This window comes from Miscanthus floridulus, chromosome 8 (genome assembly GCF_019320115.1).
Source record: "Miscanthus floridulus cultivar M001 chromosome 8, ASM1932011v1, whole genome shotgun sequence".
In the NCBI taxonomy this organism is placed as follows: domain Eukaryota; kingdom Viridiplantae; phylum Streptophyta; class Magnoliopsida; order Poales; family Poaceae; genus Miscanthus; species Miscanthus floridulus.
The window spans coordinates 215,957,148-215,978,234 of NC_089587.1; the positions used below are offsets into that span (position 1 = coordinate 215,957,148).

Here is a 21,087-nt window from a genome sequence, read left to right on the forward strand (position 1 = left end):
ACTTATTACTCTCTTGTCATGGGTTTTGGCTCTTTTCGGACCGACTGTTAGGGTTTCTTTTTGGTGGAGCAGGTCCTTGCACCGCACTGAGTCCAGAACTCAGGGGCGAGGGCTTGGAGTCTCAGTTTGGACGGGGACCTAGGACCCCAGGACAGGAGGGTGATGGGTTGGTCCTGCTTGTGCCTTAGGTATAAGCGGGGCATGTGTTTTCAGGGTACCCAGCTAGGGACATTGGTTCACGAATCGCCGTCGAGTCGGTATGGCTTGTCTTATGCCTAGCACCGTAGTAAGAACTGAAAGATGAAAGATGGAATGGAAAAAGGAAATCTGATTGCTTACCACCTGCTTGAAAGTAGCACAAGTGCTTACATAGAATGGTTAGTTAATGAACCAATGCGGCTATTAATAAAAATCGAATATAAGGACGCACGCTTAGTAATGCTTCCTGCAAATGCAATAAATCCACAAGCTAGATAGCCTTGCATATCCTTGGAGTCTTTTCTTTTCTCCTGTTGGGTAAGTCTTGATGAGTACAATTGAGTACTCAGGGTTTTATTCCCCCTGTTGCAGGTGACAGGTGGATGCTAGAGTTGACCCTTGTGTGTGGATACCTCCTGGTTAGCTCAGCGAGGATTCCTTTATGCTGCGATCGTAGTTGTTATTTATAACTCTCACCAAATGCTTTTATAAATGAAAGTTTCATAATCTGTTGTCGTAGTTTATATATCAATACTTCATCATGTCATGATTAGATATTTATTTCCGCTGTAATTCTGATCACATGTTTATATTCCGCTGTTCAATTAAACTATTTATAACTCTGATAATATGATTACATTCCACTGTTATAATAATAAATATTATACTCTGATGTTGTATTAAAAGTGATGTAAGAAATGGTTAAGAATGATGTAAGCTTTATTCTCTCATTCGTGATCCTGATAAAAAATGTGGATTTTCGGGTTCTCCCCTGGGGTGTGCCTGATGGGACCGAGTAATTTAGTGTTCTCCTTCGAGTGCTTAGTGTCTAATGGAAGACGAGCACTGCTGGCAGGCATTAGATTAGGCGATTCTACCACAGATAATTAACTATAGAATAAACTTATAAAATGAATAACTTTTGCATCCTAGCTCTTTTTTAGGTGAAACCACTTCTAAAATTCATCTAAAATCTAGCTCTATGCATTCATCCTAGTGCCACCATATTATTCTATGTTTGCTTTTCCTCTTTTATTTTGTGTCTGGCAGTAGTCTTATTCAATAGCTATGTCGACAGATGACGGTGACTACCAGGAGAGTGAAAACCCCGACTACGAGAACGTGCCGGAAGTAGCCAACAACGAAGGCAAGTCCTAGCTCCCCCTCTCTCTACCATCTTGCTTAATCGCCTATAAATGAATAACTTGCTTAATTATTATCATGGAATATGAGCTCGGTTATTGTGAAATGATTAAAGTTGGATTAAGATAAATGGTTATCTTGTTGAATTATGAGCTCCACGATATAGATGAACTTAGGGGATACCTTATGTGGGATAAGTTATCTTGACGGGAATGCCTAGATAGGGTTCCCGGAGAGATGCTCGTCTCGGTCACATAAGGACCGGTTCGTAGTCCCTCTCACCTAGTGCGATGTTACGTACAACCACATGTCTATATGGGTAGACTTGATCTCACACCCCGTTAGATAGAAGTATGATTTCTACTAGGAAGCCAGTGTTGGCAGCAGAATATCAGGAGAAGACATGAATGCAGATCATCCGTGGTCCAGTTGGCGTGGTTGCTATGTGGTCTTCCACGTTAAGCCCCTTAATTTTTGGCCACGTTTGAGCCCATGGCTATTACGATTATTTTGTTGATTTGGTATCATCGGCACTGTTGTTTTGCGATGATGCGGTATCGTCCAAGATTGTATGAAGGGATGATGTGGTATCATCCGGGATTATGAGATGGGACGATAAGATATCCTCCCGAGTTTTAGTGTGTGTTTTCAACCCCTGAGAAGCCGCGGTAGAGTTATATGGAAGTCTAGGGTATCACCCAAGCGGGTACAGGGTCTCGTTAGGCCTATTTCAACCACTGATCATGGTAGGGATTGTGCCTATCATGTGGGAAATGTGTACACCTCTGCAGAGTTACTTAAATCTATTTGAATAGCCACGTCCTTAGAATGGGCAGATGCTAGAATGTGATACTATGATTAGTTTTACTTTTATGTGTAATAAAACTGGTAAAAATATGACTTGACACTAACCTAGGATCTAGCTGAAATGGTATTGCTCCACTAGGATGTAACCCTTAATTATAACCACCACCACACCTCTATTCCCACCCTAGGGTTAGGGCTTGCTAAGTACGTAAGTACTCACCTATTGTTGACTCACATACTTCGACACTGAGGAAGACCAAGACTACGACGAGGAAGCGCACCCGTTGTTGACTCACAGACTTCGTCACCGAGTTATGCGAAGAGTCCAAACGTAGGAAATGACATCGAAACTAGGGTTTCAACCGCGCTCAGGCTTGCCTGTGGATTAGGTTATCGCTATGTTGTAGAATATCACTGTACTAGAGACCACCATGAATAAGTGCCGCTCCGCGGTAGTAGTTTCCACTAGCTCTGTAAGCCTAAGACTATGCCCTTAAGGCTACTGTTGTAGAACCCTTTTTAGATATCAATAAAGCTCAAAACCTTTCTTTTTAGCAGTGTACCAATTCTGTGGATTTTGTACGTACTTGTGCGTGTTCCTGGCGCAAGTACAGATGCACCTAGGACTCTCAGAAATGAGGGGCCGACAAAAGGGTACTTGCTCTCCGTAAGACTATGGCTCTGTTTGGATCATTTTCGTATTGTTAAAAACTAGTTTTTGCCTCTAGTTTCTAAAATATAGATTCTGATCATAAACTGGTGGGGGTGTTTGGATCCCCCGTTTTTAAGAATTTGCATTCGTTTATTGCTCTATGAGTCACAAAAACTAACAAAAGCCGAGTATCAACAACTTCCTGGTTTTTAAGAATCTAACAGCAAAAACGGGCCTGTTTGGATCCCACTCAGTTTCCAAAAGTCAAATTCTTAAAATCTAGCAACAACTAGAAGGATCCAAATATGACCTAAGACCAGACCACAAGTGCGTATTTTCAGGTTTCCAGTTACCACTCCAATGATTTATTTTTGAAGTACTTTGACAAATTTCAAATTAATTAATGTGGCATTTACTCAGGATAAATAGACATTCTGTACATCTAGATTAGTATGTCAAGACCCCTTACTATATTTTTTTATAGTTTGCTGAACCTTTTTCATGCCAATTTGGTGAAAATGTTGAACATTTGGAGACTCGATTTGTTAGTGTATACCAGTATATATTTCTTTGTTGATCAGTTCCGTTTCATTCACCAACCCGAACATTTGGAGACTCGATTTGTCATGAGCCTCGGTATATTTTTTGATGGGTCAACGACGCTAATCTAATGGTATTCGCCTATCTACTGTACTTTTCAGGACAGCATCCAATGGCCTACTCTACCAGTGACGCTTTGACGCTTTCCCCGCCCAGCGGCGCAGTCAACGCTAACCAAACCAATTAACCAACGATGCAGACTTTTTTTTGACAAGAAACAACCTTTATTATCAGCAGCAACAGCTGCTATCAGGGAATAGGACTCCCAATTTACAAACTGCAGTGCCTCACGAAGAGGGCAGCTGGCTACATGAGTGACATTGGTACATGAGAAGTTTCCAATGATACAATTGGTCGACGAGCTCCTAAAGGCCTGATTAGCTAATACATGAGCAGTTACATTGAGGTCTCTTTGGACTTTGAGGACTTTCCAATTGTAGTTGGCAGTTGCATTCAGAAAACTTCTGGGTGTAAGGCTTGATATCCCACTGTGGAGGCGAGTCAAAATCAGATCCATTGAAGAAGCTTGCAAGAAGTTGGCTATCAGTGAGAAAAGATATGTCACTGATGCCAAGCAATGAGCTTATCTCAGCAGCAAGCGCCATGCCAGCAGATTCTGCCATGTGGACAGAACTGATATGCGAAACTTTTGCTTTTATATAGCATTTCATGTGATGATTCGGATCCAGGAAGAAAATTCCTAATCCAGTTGATCTTGCATTGTTGCTAATGCTATCAGTTGCTATGGAAGCATCTGAGTAGCGCCGAGAGTAGGAGTAGCAGGATGATCTTGTAGTAAAGTCTCAAGGTCGATAGACCTGTCGAAAGAAAGCTGAAGATTCCGCAGTATCCTAGCGCAGCGCAGCTTTCCACAGCCGCGTCGTCTGTGGGAATCCGGACCGGGAGGCGCCGCGTGCCCGCGTCTCAGCTCCAGTCGAAGCGTCCCATCCATTCTACTGCCATCTCGCAATCAGCAACGCTTTGCTTGCCTACAGTATCCCCTTCCCCCCAGCTGTCCTTGCTCCCGCCTCCCGTCCCGTCGCAACACGGCAGAGCCCAGTGACCTTCCCCTCTCTGGCTCGCTCTCTCGTCTCTGCCCATGGGCCATGGAGCAGGAAAAAGCTCTCGGTCTTTGGAGATCACGGTCGCCGACTCGCCGGACGCAGGCATAGCCGCATAGGCACGGACAGATTCCTCCGCCACGGCGAATTGAATCCGCTGCCCCGCCGGAACCGGTCTAATTCAATGAACAATAAACAGTGAGCATCATCATGTCAGGAGCCGCAGTAATGGCGTTCCATGTTCGTACCATCCGAGACCGAGAGGCCCGTCGATCGTCGTTATGGCCGGCCTACCGGGGGGATAGGCACCGGATAGTACCGCTACCACATGCCATTGCTGGGCACTTTTGCAGCCGCAGCTTGGAAACCTCTGCCTTCAACATGGCATTGGCATGGTTTGGGCTTGCTGCGACGGCGACGCGGTGCTGGTCGGTCTCTTTGACCTGCCGGTGCCGATGCGTGAGGCCTGGCATTGAACACTGAGAAAAGTGAAAAGACACTGGCGTCGTCGAAGTACGGGTAGATACGTATGAAAGACCCATGGAGACGTTTGACGTATCGATGGCTGGAACAAAGTCCCGTCTTGTTTACCGTATTTCCTGCCGGCTTTTCACCCTGCGGCCTGCGCTCGATCGACCACTGCCACCGGATCTACTGCTCGCCAGTCGCCCACGGGCTGCTAGCCTGCCATGCTACTGGCTGGCTTACACGAGGAACAAGGCCCCGAATGTTTGACCGATCGATGGACACACCTGTGGTTCGATGACTATCTCAGTACTGTAGTCGTTACACGAGTAACGGAGATTGTGAACCTCGGGTCCTTTGAGCTTGTTCGGCTTAGCAACAACCCGGCTTATTCGGCTTTTTATTTTAGCCGGAGCAGTATTTTTCTTTCACAACATTACAATATAAACAGTATTTTTTAGCGTAAACAGTAAATAATCCATACGGACCGAATTATGAGAGTGTCCTGGTGGCCACCGCTGAGAGATGCTCGTTGCTTGAATTATTTTAGAGTTTCGTTGCTTGGATTATCAACCGTACGGAACCCTGCATTGTTCGGCTGGAAGCTGCTGCTTGGTGCTTGCTCAAGGACGATGGGTTGCTCAGGGACTTGGATCATCAGATGCATCATGCATGCAAGGTCGCCACTCGCCGGTCTACTTCGTCTCTGCTGGGAGGATTCAGAGATTGGACCATCCATCCATGTAGAACCGAGCTTTGCCTCAGCTAGTGTAGATAGCTTGGCTGGTAGGGTTGCAGCCAGCATTAGCACTCATCAGCTTTCGTACGGTGCGGGGTCCTCTTTCAGCCTGTTCGTTTGCTCGTATTTGGCTTATAAACTATACAGCCAACGACCAATATTTTTCTCTCACACCAAGCCAGCCAGCAGTACTTTCAGTCATGGCTTATAAGTTAAACCAGCCCAAACAAACATGGCCCTGCTTGCTCCTTCGCCATCACCTACCACTGCTACCACATCCCCGATTTCATTCCAAGCGTCCCGCCCGTGAGGCGTCATTGGTTCATTTGCGTTGCGTAGCTGATCCATTCATTAGAGCATCTCCAAGCTACTCTCTAAATCATCATTTAGAGAGTCATATGAGTAAAGATCGTTTTCTATATCTTTATACTCTCCGACAACTTTTTTATATCTTGTGCATAGTCTAAAGAGTCATTCTCGCCGTTATCTTTGCCTAGCAAGAAATTTGAAATAGAGGATATCTATATTTAGATATCCAATTGAAGAGGCTGTTGGAGGGTATTTTTCAAAAAAAAAAAAATCTCTATTTCTATAAAATAGGAAAGATATAAAGAATCAGATGCTCTTAGTCCACGACTCCATTCATTCGTTGTGATACGACAGTCGGTCAAAGTGTAAGCCCGGCCATGTCCCCAGAACGATAGCGACAGTTGTGGCGCCATCCAACACAATCCTCTCCTTTCATTTCGCTCCTCGATCCTTGAGAGGCGATGATGGAGAGATGGCGGGCGCAGTAGAACGCCACTGGCATGGACGACCAAGGCTGTGTTAAACGAAAGGAAAAAGTCTACTCCACCCCCTCAACTATGGGGGTTGGTCTACATAACCCCCTCAACTATGAAACGGTCTGATTTACCCCCTGAACTTTTCAAAACCGTCTATCCTACCCCCAGGCGGTTTTTTGACGGCGGTTTGCTACAGTAACAGGGGTTTTGCTACAGTAACGGCGGGTTTGCTACAGTGTCGGGGGTTTGTCTTTTTCCTTATTTCCGCTGAATCTTTGAAAAATCATAGTAAATCACAGAAAAATCATAAAATGGAAAATCTAATTTTGTTGGACTCCACATGAGTAGATCTACACAGTAAACATATAATACGGTATGCTTTAGTACAATTTTTTTTGTAGCTTTAGATTAATTGGAAAATCCAATTTTGTCTGTAATTAATTAGAATTTATCTATAACTAAGTTATACATAGTCCAATGAGTATGAAATTTTTACTATAGTTCAAGCATATAATAATTAGCGTACCATAAAAATTTCACCATAATTGGACCATAGAAGCTGCAGCTATGAATTATTCCAATTAATTACGGACAAAATTAGATTTTTCAATTAATCTAAGGCTACAGTAAAAATTTTGTACTAAAGCATACCGTATTATATATTCACTATGTAGATCTACTCATGTGGAGTCCAACAAAATTAGATTTTTTATTTTATGATTTTTCTATGATTTACTGTGATTTTTCAAAGATTCACCAAAAATAAAAAAAGGAAATTCAAACCCACCATTACTGTAGCAAACCCACCGTTACTGTAGCAAAACCGCTGTTAAAAACCGTCCGGGGGGTAAAATAGACAGTTTTGGAGAGTTCAGGGGGTAAAACAGATGGTTTTGAAAAGTTCAGGGGGTAAATCAGACCGTTTCATAGTTGAGGGGGTTATGTAGACCAACCCCCATAGTTGAGGGGGTGGAGTAGACTTTTTCCTTAAACGAAACCAAGCAGCGATAGGTTTACAAGGTGGTGGTCACCGGTCCTGTCCTTGCCGTGGTCTCCATCCGGCCGTGGCTCGCGTCCTGGCGTCCCCCACGTTTGTACATATATATGGCCCATGTCATCGTCTCGTTCCTCTGCTCCCTTTTGCAAACCTCCCCCGTCATAGGCCACTGTGACCTGCTTCTCTTGAGCTCCTGTGCCACCGTCAATGCTCATCTCCATAGCCACCTCAGTAGCTCGAGGAACCACATAGCTTTTACTTTACAGCAGCATCTCTCTCAAAGCTTTATAGTACTAGGTTTTAGTTTATGGAAGAACCTACACGAGACAGAAGCTAGCTAGCTTTCTTCAATAACAACCTCGGTCCACCAGCAAGAAGCTTCCCTGCTTCCCTTTGCCCTCGATCGATCTGCCCAGACGTCTCCATCCATCCATCCTTCCTTCCTGCTGGCTGTAAGAAGACATGGTCTCATGGCCGTGAGCTGCTCACCTCGCCGAGCGCTCATCGCGGCCGTGTCCCTCTGCTTCCTTCTCGGCGCCGCGACCAGCATCCGCACCAGCACGACGTTTTCCCCTTCCCAGGTACGAGACCGTCACGACGTTTTCCCTCCTGACTCCTGTGTCGCATACGTCTCTGAGAGAGACTGACAGTGGCGTTGCGTTTTTGTGAGGTGCAGAACCTGGCGGAGGACAAGTCGCGGCTGGGGTCGACGCCGCCGAGCTGCCACAACCGGTGCAGCGCCTGCAACCCCTGCATGCCCGTCCAGGTGACGACCGCGCCCGAGCTCGGCCGCGCGGCCCGTGTCACCGACGACACGGTGACGGTGGCCGGCTTCTCGCGCTACTCCAACTACAAGCCGCTGGGGTGGAAATGCCGCTGCGACGGCCGCCTGTACGACCCCTAGCGTGCTGCTGCTTCCCTTCTCCATGGCGCCATGCGACTCCAGTGCGCACTCTGCTCCGGTCCGGCAGGAGAGACTGGAGAGCAGCCGGTTCTTCGTCTCGCGCTCGTGTGTGTGTCATCTGTTCTTCGGAACCCATGGCGGCTTGCTTCACAAGCTTATCACTCTCTCTACTACTAGCATGTAGTTCGAGCTTGCAACCTTCGCAACTTGTACTGCCCGTAGCCGTAGCCATTTTTTGCTCTCTGCTGAAGCAATTTTACTCGCGTGTAAAGAGTGATTGTGAGCAGTAAATCCTAGTAGTACCACTGCTAGCAGTATTTGCCCAGTGTTCTGGCCATGACAGATTGAAGGCAGGCAGGCATGTGACTCGCCTGACAGCTCTGCTGGTAGCCTGAATCTACCGCTGGATCCCAGTGCCGCCGATCCGCCGGCTGGTATGCTGGTTGCGTTGTAACCTTCCGTGACGTGTGGCCGCGCGGGGCACACACCGGGGGAGCCTGATGATGATGCGTTTTTTTTTTTGTTTTGATAATATGATGATGCGATTTTTAATTGAGACTGTTGCGTAGTTACTGTGGCCATGGCCGCCTTCGTACGGCTCTGATGGCTCGCCATGTGTTTTGTTTACTGAGGTGTCTCCCTCGTGCCCAGCCGTCCGTTTGGGACTGGGAGCGAGGGATCGCAGTGTGGGGTTCCGGCCTCGTCGCGTCGCGTGGCGCTTTGGCGGCAGCTGCATGGGCGTTGCTCTTGTCGGGCTCGCGGGGTCGGCTTGGCTCTGGGATCGCGGTAGGGACGAGGACCATGCAGGTTTCAAACTTTATGGCCTGTTTATGATGCGAAAATAGTACTGGTCCGCCTCCTATGCTTATCTTCTGCCACTAAAAAAACAAACCGTAGATATCTTTTGATACCATATTTATTTTGGTTTGTCCAACCCGTATGATACCCCGCGCGAAAGAAAAAAAAAAAACTGTCATCCCTGTCTGCTTTGAAGGAAACAAATCGATCACCTGAGACCACATGCATGAAAGAAAACAATCATCATGCATGGAAGAAAACAATAATCATACATGGAAGGAAACAATAATCATTTACTCTTTTTTCAAATAGTGGTCTTCATTTCGGAACCTTTCATGCAGTTTAATAATGGCTGGGGAGCAAGGCTTGCGAGAACTTACTCTTAATTGGGTTGCGAGCTAGGGATGTAGCACTTCAATGGGTGTCTTGGTTGAGTTCTACAATTGCCAAAAAATGATGGTGCTGATAAGATTGATAATCCTGTAACTCTGCAGTATCTTTTTTTTTTCAAAAAAGGAGGGCAAATGCTACTTATGGTCGAATCCATATTCTTTTTGTTGTTTTGATTTGATGCCCACAGTCCACATGTTAACTTTCAGATGTGTTTGTAAAGAATCAAAAGGAGTTAGCCTAATGCCAATCTTTCTTGTCATTCTTTTCATTCTTTATATTTATACTAGGTAGCGTGTCCGTGCGTTGCTATGGGATAACTAACAATTTATACTAAAAACACACGGATCGCGCGATAAGATAACAATACTGTAAAAATTAAATACCAACGTTAAAGTGATATTTAATCCAAAAAGCAAAGTTTATGAATTTAACACAGTCACGGAGTGTGCGGTGTCGCAGGCTCACAAACTCTACTTTATGGACCTTTTCGTGATGCGACTAAGATAATATTTTATATTGACAGGAAGAAATCTCCGATATCCATTTATTTCATTGTAATCCATTTATCTGGACAATGTTTGAGGTGAGGGCACGGTTACAGTTTTTAGTAGCTTTGCGATATTATCCGAAGCTATGAGATGATTGATGTCTTGCAATGATCATTTTATTAATTTAGTTTTCTATATATGTTTAATTGTTTATTCAGTCTATTTTATAGGCACACCGATAGATAATGGATGATAAAATTCAAACATCCATAATTTATGTCTTTGACTTTGAGCATGAGTTTTGTTTTTATTTTTTAATTGATATATTGTCCTTTTATTTTTACCATAGCGTTAGCACGGGCATGCATGAAAAACGAAGATGCCTTTACACCGTAGAAATCTTTCAAGAAGATCATACATAAATTATTCTTATATTGAATATATATACAATCACCTAAATATTTTAATTAAACTACAAAATTTTGAATTAGGATACGAGGTAAGACATGTAAACAGATATTTCAAAACTACCTGTAGAGTCCAAAGAACTTAATAAATAAATCATTCTGGAGGCAATGCAAATTCTCTCTAATCTTTCATTTGGTGTAGTTAGTGTTATCATAGTACCCGCATGTATTCATGGGAAATAATTTTTGGTGCGACATTTCAGCATGGGTCCATCGTCTTGCCAATATCCTTGAGGTAGATCATATAAAAAATTAGAGTCCCTCTATAAGATTGCTCACAAGAGACTCAAACTTATATCTGATCATGGTAATGTTGAATTGCTTTGCATCAAAAGCATCGGCAATGATAAACGGGGACATAGGTTTTAGTATGCATAGTGGATGAAAACTCAACATTGGCCTTCTCAGCAGCTTTTCTGAGCCTTTGCAATGCTAGCTTGTCCTTACTCAGATAGTCAAGAGGTGCACCATAAAATTATGTACCACTAAAAAAAGTGTCACCATTGGTTGCCTTGACCTGAAAAATATGTCGAAATTAAGAATTACAACAACTAATTCAACATCTTGGAACAGACACTCAAGTGGATACCTTATTCTACAATATATGTCTGTGTGGAATAGTCCTAAAGCAACACATATTTATACGGTGAGTATAACATACTTTATTTTAAAATTTTATGAGAGATTTTTTTTAAGACACGCAATATTATCCATGTGACATGCACTAATATTTACATATATACTTGAACCTGTGTGTACAGGATTATATGGAGACGCAACGGAACTTATTCATGAATTTATTGGCGCATGAAAAAAATGAATATCGGAGAATTCTTTCTGCCGATATAAAATATTATCTTAGCCATATCACGAAAAAGTTTATACAGTAGAGTTTGTGAGCCTACGACGCCGCGCTCTTCGTGACTATATTAATTTTACGAACTTTGCCTTTTGAATTAAATGTCACTTTAACATCGATATTTAATTTAACAGTATTATTATTTTATCATACGATTAGTGTGTTTTTAGTATAAAAATTTAATTGTTCTATAACAACGGACGGACACGCTACCTGGTATATTATATTCAAAAACTTTCTAAGGCCCGTAAGGCCGTAATGATTTGATGGAAGCGGGTAGCTATGATTGGAGATGAGATCTGTCCGTTTTTCTCGTGAGAGAATGAATGTTCGGCTGTTCTGTGGGGACATGTTTGTCGACCGTGAAAATCGGCCCTTGAAAAGTGGAGCTATATGACCGTGTTTGATCATAATGCGTACGGAGTAAAGTTTATAGTTAAGTTAAAAGCTAAATTTTAGTTCACTTTACTTTATTTGTATAGTCTAATAAATTTTATTTGTATGGTCTAATAAATAAATTAATATTTTTTAGATGGGCTAAACTTTAGACAGTAATTTTATGGGCATGTTTGGTTCACTTACAAAATTTACCAAGCCAAGGGTTTGACAAGCCATGATTTTAGCTAGTATTTGGTTGGCAACAAAACTTGTCAACTTCTCACATTTGGCTTGCCAAATCCTTGTGGTTGCCAAAGATTTGGCAGCCAACACCGTGTAGATCTTGACAGCCAACACCAAGTAGTCCCTATACCCACCGCCTCATGTCTAGTGGCTAAAGTTTAGGCCATGTTTAGATCTTATAGTCTAAAATTTAGGTGGCTAAAGGTAAGGACTAAAACTTTAGACCATTTCATCTTACTTGTGTAGTCTAAAATTTTATATGGTTGACTAAATTTTAAACAACACCTTAGATCTTCTATTGGAGCTTCAAAACTTTAGATCATAGATCCAAATGGGTTCCTAGACCACCGGATCCAAAGAGACCTTAAACCTTGGTTTTCGATAGGCAAGGCTTGTCCAAGGGCTAATTTATTGGCCCGATTTAGATGGGCTTTTGCCATAGTGATGGGAATATGTGGCAAGACTCCTCCAATTTTGCAGTCGTCGCTCTCCCGTCGTGGTTCATGGCCTAGAACGTATCTCTGTTGAGAAATCAGTTTATCATGACATAGGCGCAAGAACAATAGAACATAGAGAATGAGAGAGGGAAGAGAGCTCTTTATTATTTCATTGCATATACATGTACATATGTTGTGTCTCTCCTCCAACTTCCCATTCACCTCCTTTTATAGAGGGGGGAGAGGTTGATGTTACCCCAGTAATTTCCTGGAAGCTTCTCTCTCATAAATTGGCCACCACCAAAGTCTCTTGTTCATACTGACTTTTGACTTCGGTTTCATGTCAATCTCGGCGGAATTCCTATCTTGGCTTGGGTCGTTTGGCGGAATTCCGATTAGACTAACCAATCCTCAAAAAAATGCAATTGGGTTCTATATAACTAAATGACGGTCTATATTTTTATTCATTGTTGTCGGGTTTGCAAACTCTATTGTTCTCCAATTGCTTTAACGTGCCAGGTACTAGAAAGGGAGCTGTTTTGATTTGATTAAAAGCCAAAATTTTCTTGTTACTTCTCCACTACAACGCTGCTTTAAAAAAAAGAAAAAAAGAAAAGAAGAACATAGGGAAAAGTAACAAAGTGAAATTAATAAAAATGGAACATAAAAGGGGAAAGTTTAACTAAAAAAGATCAACCAAAAAACAAAAAAGTGGATATAATTTTTCGGATTGGGCTAAGCTTATGTTTAAATATGCTTGCCATCCACCCTAAGTCGCACCTGTGTAGAAGATTTAGGGCCTGTTTGATAGGACTCTGGCTCCTCTAAAAATAGTTCTAGCTCCGGTTTCTCTGAAGAAGCAACTTCTCTAAAGGAGCTGAAGCATTTTTGAAAAATGTTTGACAAAATGTTTTATCCTGTTTTTTGAATGGATGAAATATATCTAATGTCCATAGTGCTCCTATCTCTTTGATTTTAATATTTGATGTCAGCTAGTACTATGGGTTCATTAGCTAGGTAACTATGATTTTATCACTAAAGAAAACTATTTTCCTTCAAAAGAATATCAGTATTAGAAGGAAAAAAAAAACAATAGTACATATCTATCCTTGCCTTGACGGTTCCTCTCTTATCCATCCACCGGTTCCCTTTTGCCATCTCCACATCTCTCCGTGCCCTTTTGCCATCTCCAGTTCTCCGCATCTCTTTCTACTGTGCATACGCGCGGCAGACGGCCGCCGGCGTGAGAAACGGCGCGGCCGCAGAATGGATTGCACCAAGGGTGCTTGCTGCCGCGTGTGGGACGGCGTTTGGGAGGCCGAAGCGGCCGGGCGGAGCGGATCCGGCATGGCGAGGAGCGGCAGCACGGACGGGTGGAGCAGCTCCAGCGTGCCTGGCGTGGAACACGGCCAGGCGAAGCGGCTGAACGCGGCTGCCGGTCATGGTCGCGGGCGTGAGGGCGTTGGGCAGAAACGTTACTCGGCAAGAAGACGGAGGAGGAGCCGGAGGAACTGGAAGCCCAGGTTTGTGCAGCTCTGGCACTCCCGTAGAAAAGGGCTCCGGCTCCCAACTGCTCTTCTTGAGAATCTGTTTTTCTTTGCACCGTTTGGCAGGGCTTCACTCGTAGCCGGAGCAGAAGCCGCCCCAGGAGCAAACGAGGCCTTATTATAGCGGCCAGTTCGATGGGAAGAATTGGAAGAATATTTGGCCCATCAGTCTGACGGGAACAATCGCGGCGGCCCGGCCCATGCTATCACCTTCGAAATGTGCGGTCCGCCAGCTATGACCCCGGCTGGCGGCAGACCCTGGCCCCCGTCCCGTCCCACGTAACAAATTCTCCCTCCTCCCTCCCTCGCGGCTCGTTTGTCCTTTCTGGAAGGTGCCGAAGGGGGAACCGCGAAAGGGAGCAGGCATGGCGGAGGTGTTGGCGTCGGCGTCCGTGACGGCGTCGGCCCTCGCCTTCGGCGGCTCGTCTGACGTCACCTTCCTAGCTGCGGGCACCTCGCCGGGTTCCAGCACCGCGCCGGGTTCCAGCAACGCGTCCGGTTCCAGCAACCCGGGCCTCCTCGTCTACCGCACCGCCGCCGCGTACGTCGACGGCGTGCTTCCCCTCGTCGCCCGCATCCCCTCGCCGGCCGAGTTCTGCCGCGTCGCCTGGTCCAGGCCCACAGAGGCGTCGTGCTATTCATCTGCACTCCCCACCGGGCTCATCGCTGGTGGCCTGAAGAGCGGCGTGGTCGCCGTCTGGGACCCCCGTGAGGCGCTGCTCGAGTGAGTTTTCTGACGACGCGTGCGCGGCCGCAAATCTAGCTCTCTTCTCCTCCCTCTCATCACCCCATTTTCCGTCCCCGCAGACCCTCGGATTCGGGCTCCGATTCCAGCATAATCGAGGATTACTTCTGCCCAAAGGATGTGCTGCAGCAGGTCCATGGCACCACCCCCAATTTGGTCGCCGGTGGCCACGACCACGAGAACCCCGCGACGGCCGTTTCGGATCCCCACAGGTCCGTCTCGCCACCTCACATCTCAAGCTCCTGCTCCTTGTGCACCTTCATCACTGCCGTGTGCCGTCTGTAGGAATGACAACCTGATGCTGCAATCGGAAGATGGCCGCTCGGAGTCGGGAGATGGTCGGTGGTTCTCCCAGTTTAGGGTAATCGATGATTACTTCTCTCCAGATGGGCCTCCACAGCCGCCAAGTCTGGACTCCACTAGTGGTGATTTGACTCTCCCTGCATCATCGTCCGCTTCCATGGTTGCCCTGATGTCATGTCACTCTGCTGGTCCAGTGAGTTTTCGTTCTTCCTCCCTGTTACTATCCAACTTTATTTGCAAGCAGAGCCAAGCACTTTTCGTAATAGCCATAGTATTGAGAGCACAAGTAGAAGTAAGAGGAGCTAGGACTAGAGAAGTAGAGAGAGGGGAGCTATACCTATATTGCAATCAAGTAACAGTGAATTGGGATGCTGAGATGACAAAGTTTAACTGTACAGTTTGGCCTGTGTTAATCATGGTTTATGAGTAGTCACCTATGCGACAAGGTGTGCTAAGGGTGCTGGGCGTCGGTGTCGTCTTGACATGCGCGCGTGTGTGTATGGAGTTCACTATATCCGATCTGGTGTTGCCTAGTTGCTGCAAGGCGTCAGGCTGCTATGCTTGTGCAGCTGTGCTCTCTGTTGTGTTTGCTCTGCTGGTTGTGCTATATAAAATAGTTCATACTTTTATATAAATTACTTTGTATCACAATACTGTCTACAGCTTGTGCTTGTGTGGTATGTGCCATACTACCACTACTAATCAGTTATCATACTCTGTGCTCTGCTATGCTCATTGGTTCATGGATTGGTGTGTACGCTTTGCTCTACGGCAGGATTTTTGTTTATAGAACACAAAGCACATGGATTGATTTTATTGGAGTCATAGTTGTGTTATTGAATTTTGTCACTGTTCATGTGTGTGTTTCCCTGCTACTAAAATTCTAACATATTCAGCCCCTTCGTGGTGGCTCGCTTCGATGCCTAAAAAAACCCATGGTGTTGATAGCTATTGCTGTTCTTATTATTGATGTTTATACACTGGCAAGTTATTGAAGATTAACTATAATTGCTGTACTCACTTTATCTTTTCTTAGCTATATTGCATTTGTTAGCTGAAAATTCTTATCTGGTTTCTGACTGCATAATCAATCTGTATAGGTACTCGGTTTGTCGTTCAGCCCTACAACACCACACTTTCTTGCTTCTGGTGGAGCAAAAGGGACAGTACTCATATGGGATCTTATCAACCCTTCTGCAGAAAGAATTCCCCATTTTCAGGTACTAAAATAAGACAATGGTTTCTTAATGAATAAAACTGTCTAAATGGATGGATATGCATAAAATTTAGTGTTTTGACTTACTATTTAGTTATTTATAAGAAGAGATTTGAATAATATCACAACTTATATGAATTATAGTAGGTATGGTTGTATTTATAAAATTTTATTGTTTTGTAAGCTGCTGGATATGTGTTTATTGACATACTTTTGCAATAATGTCAGAAGATATTTTCAACCAAGAATATGTGTTTCCAGTTCTGGTTTGGATAGGATGTCGCCCAGATTTTGATTACTTGGTTTTCTTAAAAAGAATATTAAGGTTGACCATCTAGTATTTTGATTTTTTTGCAGTATAATGAAGATGATAATGTGCAGATCTTGGATCTGTCATGGAGTGCTCTTAAACCCAATGTTATTACCTCAGCATCAAATGTTGGTGTTAAAATTTTGGATATAAGTGCCAAATCATCTGTGATTGGGTAAATTTTCTTCTTATGCTTCAAATGCATAGTTGTACTAACGAATTTGTTCCCTATTAGGGAAATACCTACTTGGTTGTTACTAATGAAACGAATTTGCTCTTTCTTAGGAAATTTTCTTCGATGGAAAATTGTTCAGCTGTAGAATGGTGCCCAACTGACAAAGATACGATGGTCGTAGCTTCTGGAAACTACTGTAAGGTAAATTAATGTTCAGCTCTGTGCTGCTGTGGTAACCTGATATACCTAGCTTGTTTGGATGTAACAAATATGCTACTTAAAAGCTGGGTTCCCTTTGTTGAAAAAAAGAGTAAGAAACCAAATAGCAAACAAAAGTCCTCTAAAAGTTGTTTGCTTGCCTTGTACTGTTTTGTACTTTTTTTATTTTAATAAATTTTTGCACTGTTGGGGTGTAAACCCCTCCAGTTTCTCTCCAAAAAAAAAAAAAAAAAGCAAACAAAAGTCCTCTAAAAGTTGCCACTGCGGCTTGTCTTGAAATAATCCAGCCACGCACGAACTTGATAAGCAATTTTTTGTAAGCCCACCACATAACCTTCCTTTTCATTCAACAATGAACAGTATCTGGATTTAAACAGGTCTGGGATGTTCGGAAAGTGGACAAGCCATTGCACCAGTTCAGTGATACCAATTCCCTTGTGGCGATATCATGGTGTCCATTTGAGAAAGAAATTGTGCTAGCATGCACTGAAGAGAAGCTTCTTTTACTGAATGTGAAGAAGGGCGAGGTAGGAATATTAGTGGAGAAATCATTTTATCTGTTGGTTCCTTTACCTTATATGACTCCAGTGTGTTGCTTCTCCTTTTTCTTTTGAGCAGGTTGTACATGAGGTAAAAGCACCTGGCAAATGCTTGGCCGTTCGCTGGAGCCAACACCGTGTCAACCATTTTGCCTTAGCTACCTCGGGAGGAAGACCGGTCCACGATAAAGTGGAGATGTACAGCGGTGTGGGTAATTAGGTTGCATTGACTGACGTGAACAAATGCGCGAGAAATGGATCGAGCGTGTCATTAGTTTTCTAATAGGTTTGTTTGTTATAGCGCTCTGCTCTACACGGATCGGTTGTCAGTAGGTTTTTCTTTGTTAGAACTTAGAAGTGCTCTGCTCTACACACAAAACAAATGCTCGGATGGACCTGTTATAGTGCTCAATAGGTTTCCAATAGGTACGGTTCTTTGTTATAGTGCTCTGCTCTACATAAATCATCTTTTATTTGTGGATCTGTGGTACAGTATTGAAATCTGCTTCGAGTCGTGTTATCATGAAGTGTTTTTTTTTTTTTCTAAAAAAAGCTGCTATCATGAGGTTGGGAGTCCGAATAGTGTTCAGTGATTCGTTGCAGGAGTACTATACACCTGAACATGCTATCTAATCCAACTCAGGTAGTTGTCCCGTGTACGTCTACAAAACGGATACATACATGCATATACATATATACAGGGTGCCGGGGCGAGCGGACGGGGTTTTTCCTTTGTGCGTTCCCTGCGAAAGAAACAGTAGGATCGGAGGCCTGATCGTACGATAGGCGGTGACCGGTGATGGATTCTTTGGTCGACGACGTGCTAGCCGAGATCCTCCTACGCCTGCCGCCCAAGTCCGTCCTCCGCTGCCACGCCGTAAGCAAGCGCTGGCGGCGCATCGCCACCTGCCGCACCTTCGTAGCTGCCTACTCCCGCCACCAGCGGCTGGAGCTCCTCGTCTACCCCGACGGCTACCATCTTGACCGCAACGCCAAGAACATACTCGCAGGCCTCGACCCTCTCAACAGCGACTACTCGGGGTGCCGCCGCTTCCTGCGCCTTGACGACGGCAGGTCGCTGCGCCTCGCCGACTCTCGCGACGGCCTCCTCCTGCTGGCGGCAAGCGACAACGGCACCTTCCTCATCTGCAACCCGGCGACGCGGCAGTCGGCCGTCCTGCCGTCGCTCACGCCCGACCCGTGCGCGTCGGCCGTGCCATCCGGGCTCTACTTCCACGAGCCGTCCGGCGAGCACCGGCTGCTGTGCATCGGCCGCCTCCAGCTCCAGCACGACAATCATCCGCCATCGTCCTCTGACGCCGCCACCGTATCCGTAACAGGGCCGTTCCACTACTACATCCTCTCGACCGGCTCCGCCGCCGTGCGGCGGCTCGGCCCTGCCGGCGGCTTGGGCGTGGCTCCGTCCGCGTGCGTCGCCCTTGCCGGCGTCCTGTACTGGTCGCACCACCCTGAGTCCGGCACAAGCGTCGACCTGGTCGCGTTCGACACGGTGTCCGAGAAGTTCCGGCTGATCCCGCGGCCTCCGCTCACGCGCCGCCACTACCTCCGGGTGTTCGACATGGAAGGGACGCTCGCCGTGTCGGCGGTAGCGGAAGGGTCGCTCCACATGGACGTCTGGGCCCTTGAAACAGAAGGCGACCCCAGCAGCAGCGTCGCCGCCTGGGCTCGCCGCCTCCGGATCGACCTGCCTTGGCAGCGGTTGCGCGAGTCCGAGTTCCAGCCCATCGACCAGGCCGTGGCTGTCGTGGAGGGAGGCCTGCTCCTGGTGGTCGGCTCCGGTTACTTGCTGCTGTACGACGTCAAGGAGAAGAGGAAGGTGAGCAGGGTCTACTACGGCGAAATCGGCAACGTCAGCCGGTGTCTCTACAGGGCGAGCCTGGTGCCGCTGCCGGTGCCGCCGTGCCCCGGTACAGCCGACGCATCGTCGTCGCTGCATTACTATCGTCCAGATGATCCATACCCGTCCTACTTCGGGAGGAGTCGCGACTGGTTTGTACCCGACCTAGAATATGCGTGGTACCTGCGTTACAAGGATATAGACTCTCTCCGTCCTGACATATTTGTAAAGGATCACAGTTAATATTATAAATTTTGACCGAATTTATAGAGAACAAACAATAACACTAGCTTAGATATTAAACAAGTATAATTATTAGGAAATGTAATTTATCTTTATTAATGTGGTAGTAAGTATTGATGCCTTTCTCTATTTACTCTCAAAGTTAAATTTATAATAATTTGATTTATTAGAGCAAACTTCAGTCTCTTATATTTTATAGGACGGAGGAAGAATACATGCTTAGGAGTATATTATATTTTTTATGCAAAAGGAGTATATATATTATAAAGATGAGCACGGCCTTGCCATGCCATTCATTTAAGTGGGCCATATTGGTGCTTTAATTTTAAGCACTGTATATTCTTTTTTTAAAAATCATACTGCACATGTAAACCTTTGGTATAACAAATACATTTGTATCTTGATTGTCATGGTGGTGGTGCAGGCTTAAACGGCAATTTATGCTCTAACTAGGAGTGTAGTTTAGATATAGAACCTATTTTGTAATAAAATACAAAGAAAAAAATCAAATAGATGATACAACAAGAAATTCAGTTTTACTTGAAGCATGGATGAAAAGTTGCAACAACTAGTAATAAAATAAAAATTTGAAGCCCGAAAATAGTTTAATAGTGTGACTAAAAGGATGCAACAAGAGGTGATATAATTTAAGCTTATGTTCAACATAATACATAAACTTGATATTACTCACCTGATTGATGCTCCCCCAACGGAACTCCACCTTAATCCTCATATGATATACTTTAGAGAAAAATACAAATCCTATAAATTAACGTACTATTGCCTCAGTCTAAAAAAGAATGTAATTATCGCATTTCGAGAAGTCAAACGATTTGAACTTTGACCAAAGTTATATGAAAACACTAACATTTATAATATAAAATAAGAATTATTAGATTAATCACGAAATATATTTTTATAACAAATTTATTTAGAGACATAAATGCTAATACTATTTACTATAAATTTGGTTAAAGTTAAGATTGTTTGACTGACACTATTCCCATAATTACATTTTTTAATGGAGGGGGTAATCAAACACATATGAATTATATACAGATCAATGCCACCAAATTAAATACTCTCTCTATTCTATGATACTCCCTCTGTTCCTGAATAAATCAATTCTTAGAGTTATTTTGTCGGTGCAGAAAGTGACCAACACGTAAATATTTGTAGTTTTGTTGTATGTTGTGATCGGAGGTGGCCTAGCACTCAATGACACAGACATTATGATGAGGACATCACTACTTCATCGCATACAATCCAAGTAGAGGAGGAGGTCTAGCATGGGCGTCCAATTCATCTTTTTCGTGGTGGAAGCCCAGTCCAACTCAAGTTCGAGTCCGGTTCAGGCTCCAGGACCAGTCTGCCTTAAACTGGTCACCCAGGACGCATCCGGACTCCGTTTTCGATGATCCACATATGGATGGAAAGCTAATTGGATAAGGAAGCCAACCCAATTGGTCTCACATCAAAATCCCTTCGGAATCAACGGGAATCATCGAAACAAGTCAG

General features: G+C 44.6%; 3 protein-coding genes across 3 annotated transcripts; all 3 read left to right on the plus strand.

Annotated features, from left to right (window-relative positions):
- The first annotated feature begins 7,600 nt into the window (after positions 1-7,600).
- LOC136474939 (EPIDERMAL PATTERNING FACTOR-like protein 1) lies at positions 7,601-8,888 on the plus strand. Its single transcript, XM_066472506.1, has 2 exons — positions 7,601-8,028; positions 8,124-8,888. Exons 1-2 carry the CDS (start codon positions 7,918-7,920, stop codon positions 8,349-8,351), a joined length of 339 nt encoding a protein of 112 aa, XP_066328603.1. The 5' UTR covers positions 7,601-7,917; the 3' UTR covers positions 8,352-8,888.
- Positions 8,889-13,551: 4,663 nt separating this feature from the next.
- LOC136474940 (protein transport protein SEC31 homolog B-like) lies at positions 13,552-17,985 on the plus strand. Its single transcript, XM_066472507.1, has 9 exons — positions 13,552-13,937; positions 14,028-14,685; positions 14,769-14,918; positions 14,992-15,202; positions 16,110-16,229; positions 16,583-16,710; positions 16,821-16,911; positions 17,307-17,456; positions 17,548-17,985. The coding sequence occupies exons 2-9, from the start codon at positions 14,327-14,329 to the stop codon at positions 17,686-17,688; spliced, it is 1,350 nt and encodes a 449-aa protein (XP_066328604.1). The 5' UTR covers positions 13,552-13,937; positions 14,028-14,326; the 3' UTR covers positions 17,689-17,985.
- A 193-nt stretch (positions 17,986-18,178) lies between these two features.
- Positions 18,179-19,569, plus strand: LOC136470629 (F-box only protein 8-like). Its single transcript, XM_066468406.1, has one exon. It carries the CDS (start codon positions 18,268-18,270, stop codon positions 19,567-19,569), a length of 1,302 nt encoding a protein of 433 aa, XP_066324503.1. The 5' UTR covers positions 18,179-18,267.
- Positions 19,570-21,087: the final 1,518 nt, after the last annotated feature.

Coding starts and splice junctions, on each gene's coding strand:
- LOC136474940 (XM_066472507.1), top strand. CDS start 14,327: ATGGCGGAGGTGTTGGCGTCGGCGTCCGTGACGGCGTCGGCCCTCGCC. Junction 16,912..17,306: donor CTTCTGGAAACTACTGTAAG/GTAAATTAATGT, acceptor GGATTTAAACAG/GTCTGGGATGTTCGGAAAGT. Junction 17,457..17,547: donor TGAATGTGAAGAAGGGCGAG/GTAGGAATATTA, acceptor TCTTTTGAGCAG/GTTGTACATGAGGTAAAAGC.
- LOC136470629 (XM_066468406.1), top strand. CDS start 18,268: ATGGATTCTTTGGTCGACGACGTGCTAGCCGAGATCCTCCTACGCCTG.
- LOC136474939 (XM_066472506.1), top strand. CDS start 7,918: ATGGCCGTGAGCTGCTCACCTCGCCGAGCGCTCATCGCGGCCGTGTCC. Junction 8,029..8,123: donor CGACGTTTTCCCCTTCCCAG/GTACGAGACCGT, acceptor TGTGAGGTGCAG/AACCTGGCGGAGGACAAGTC.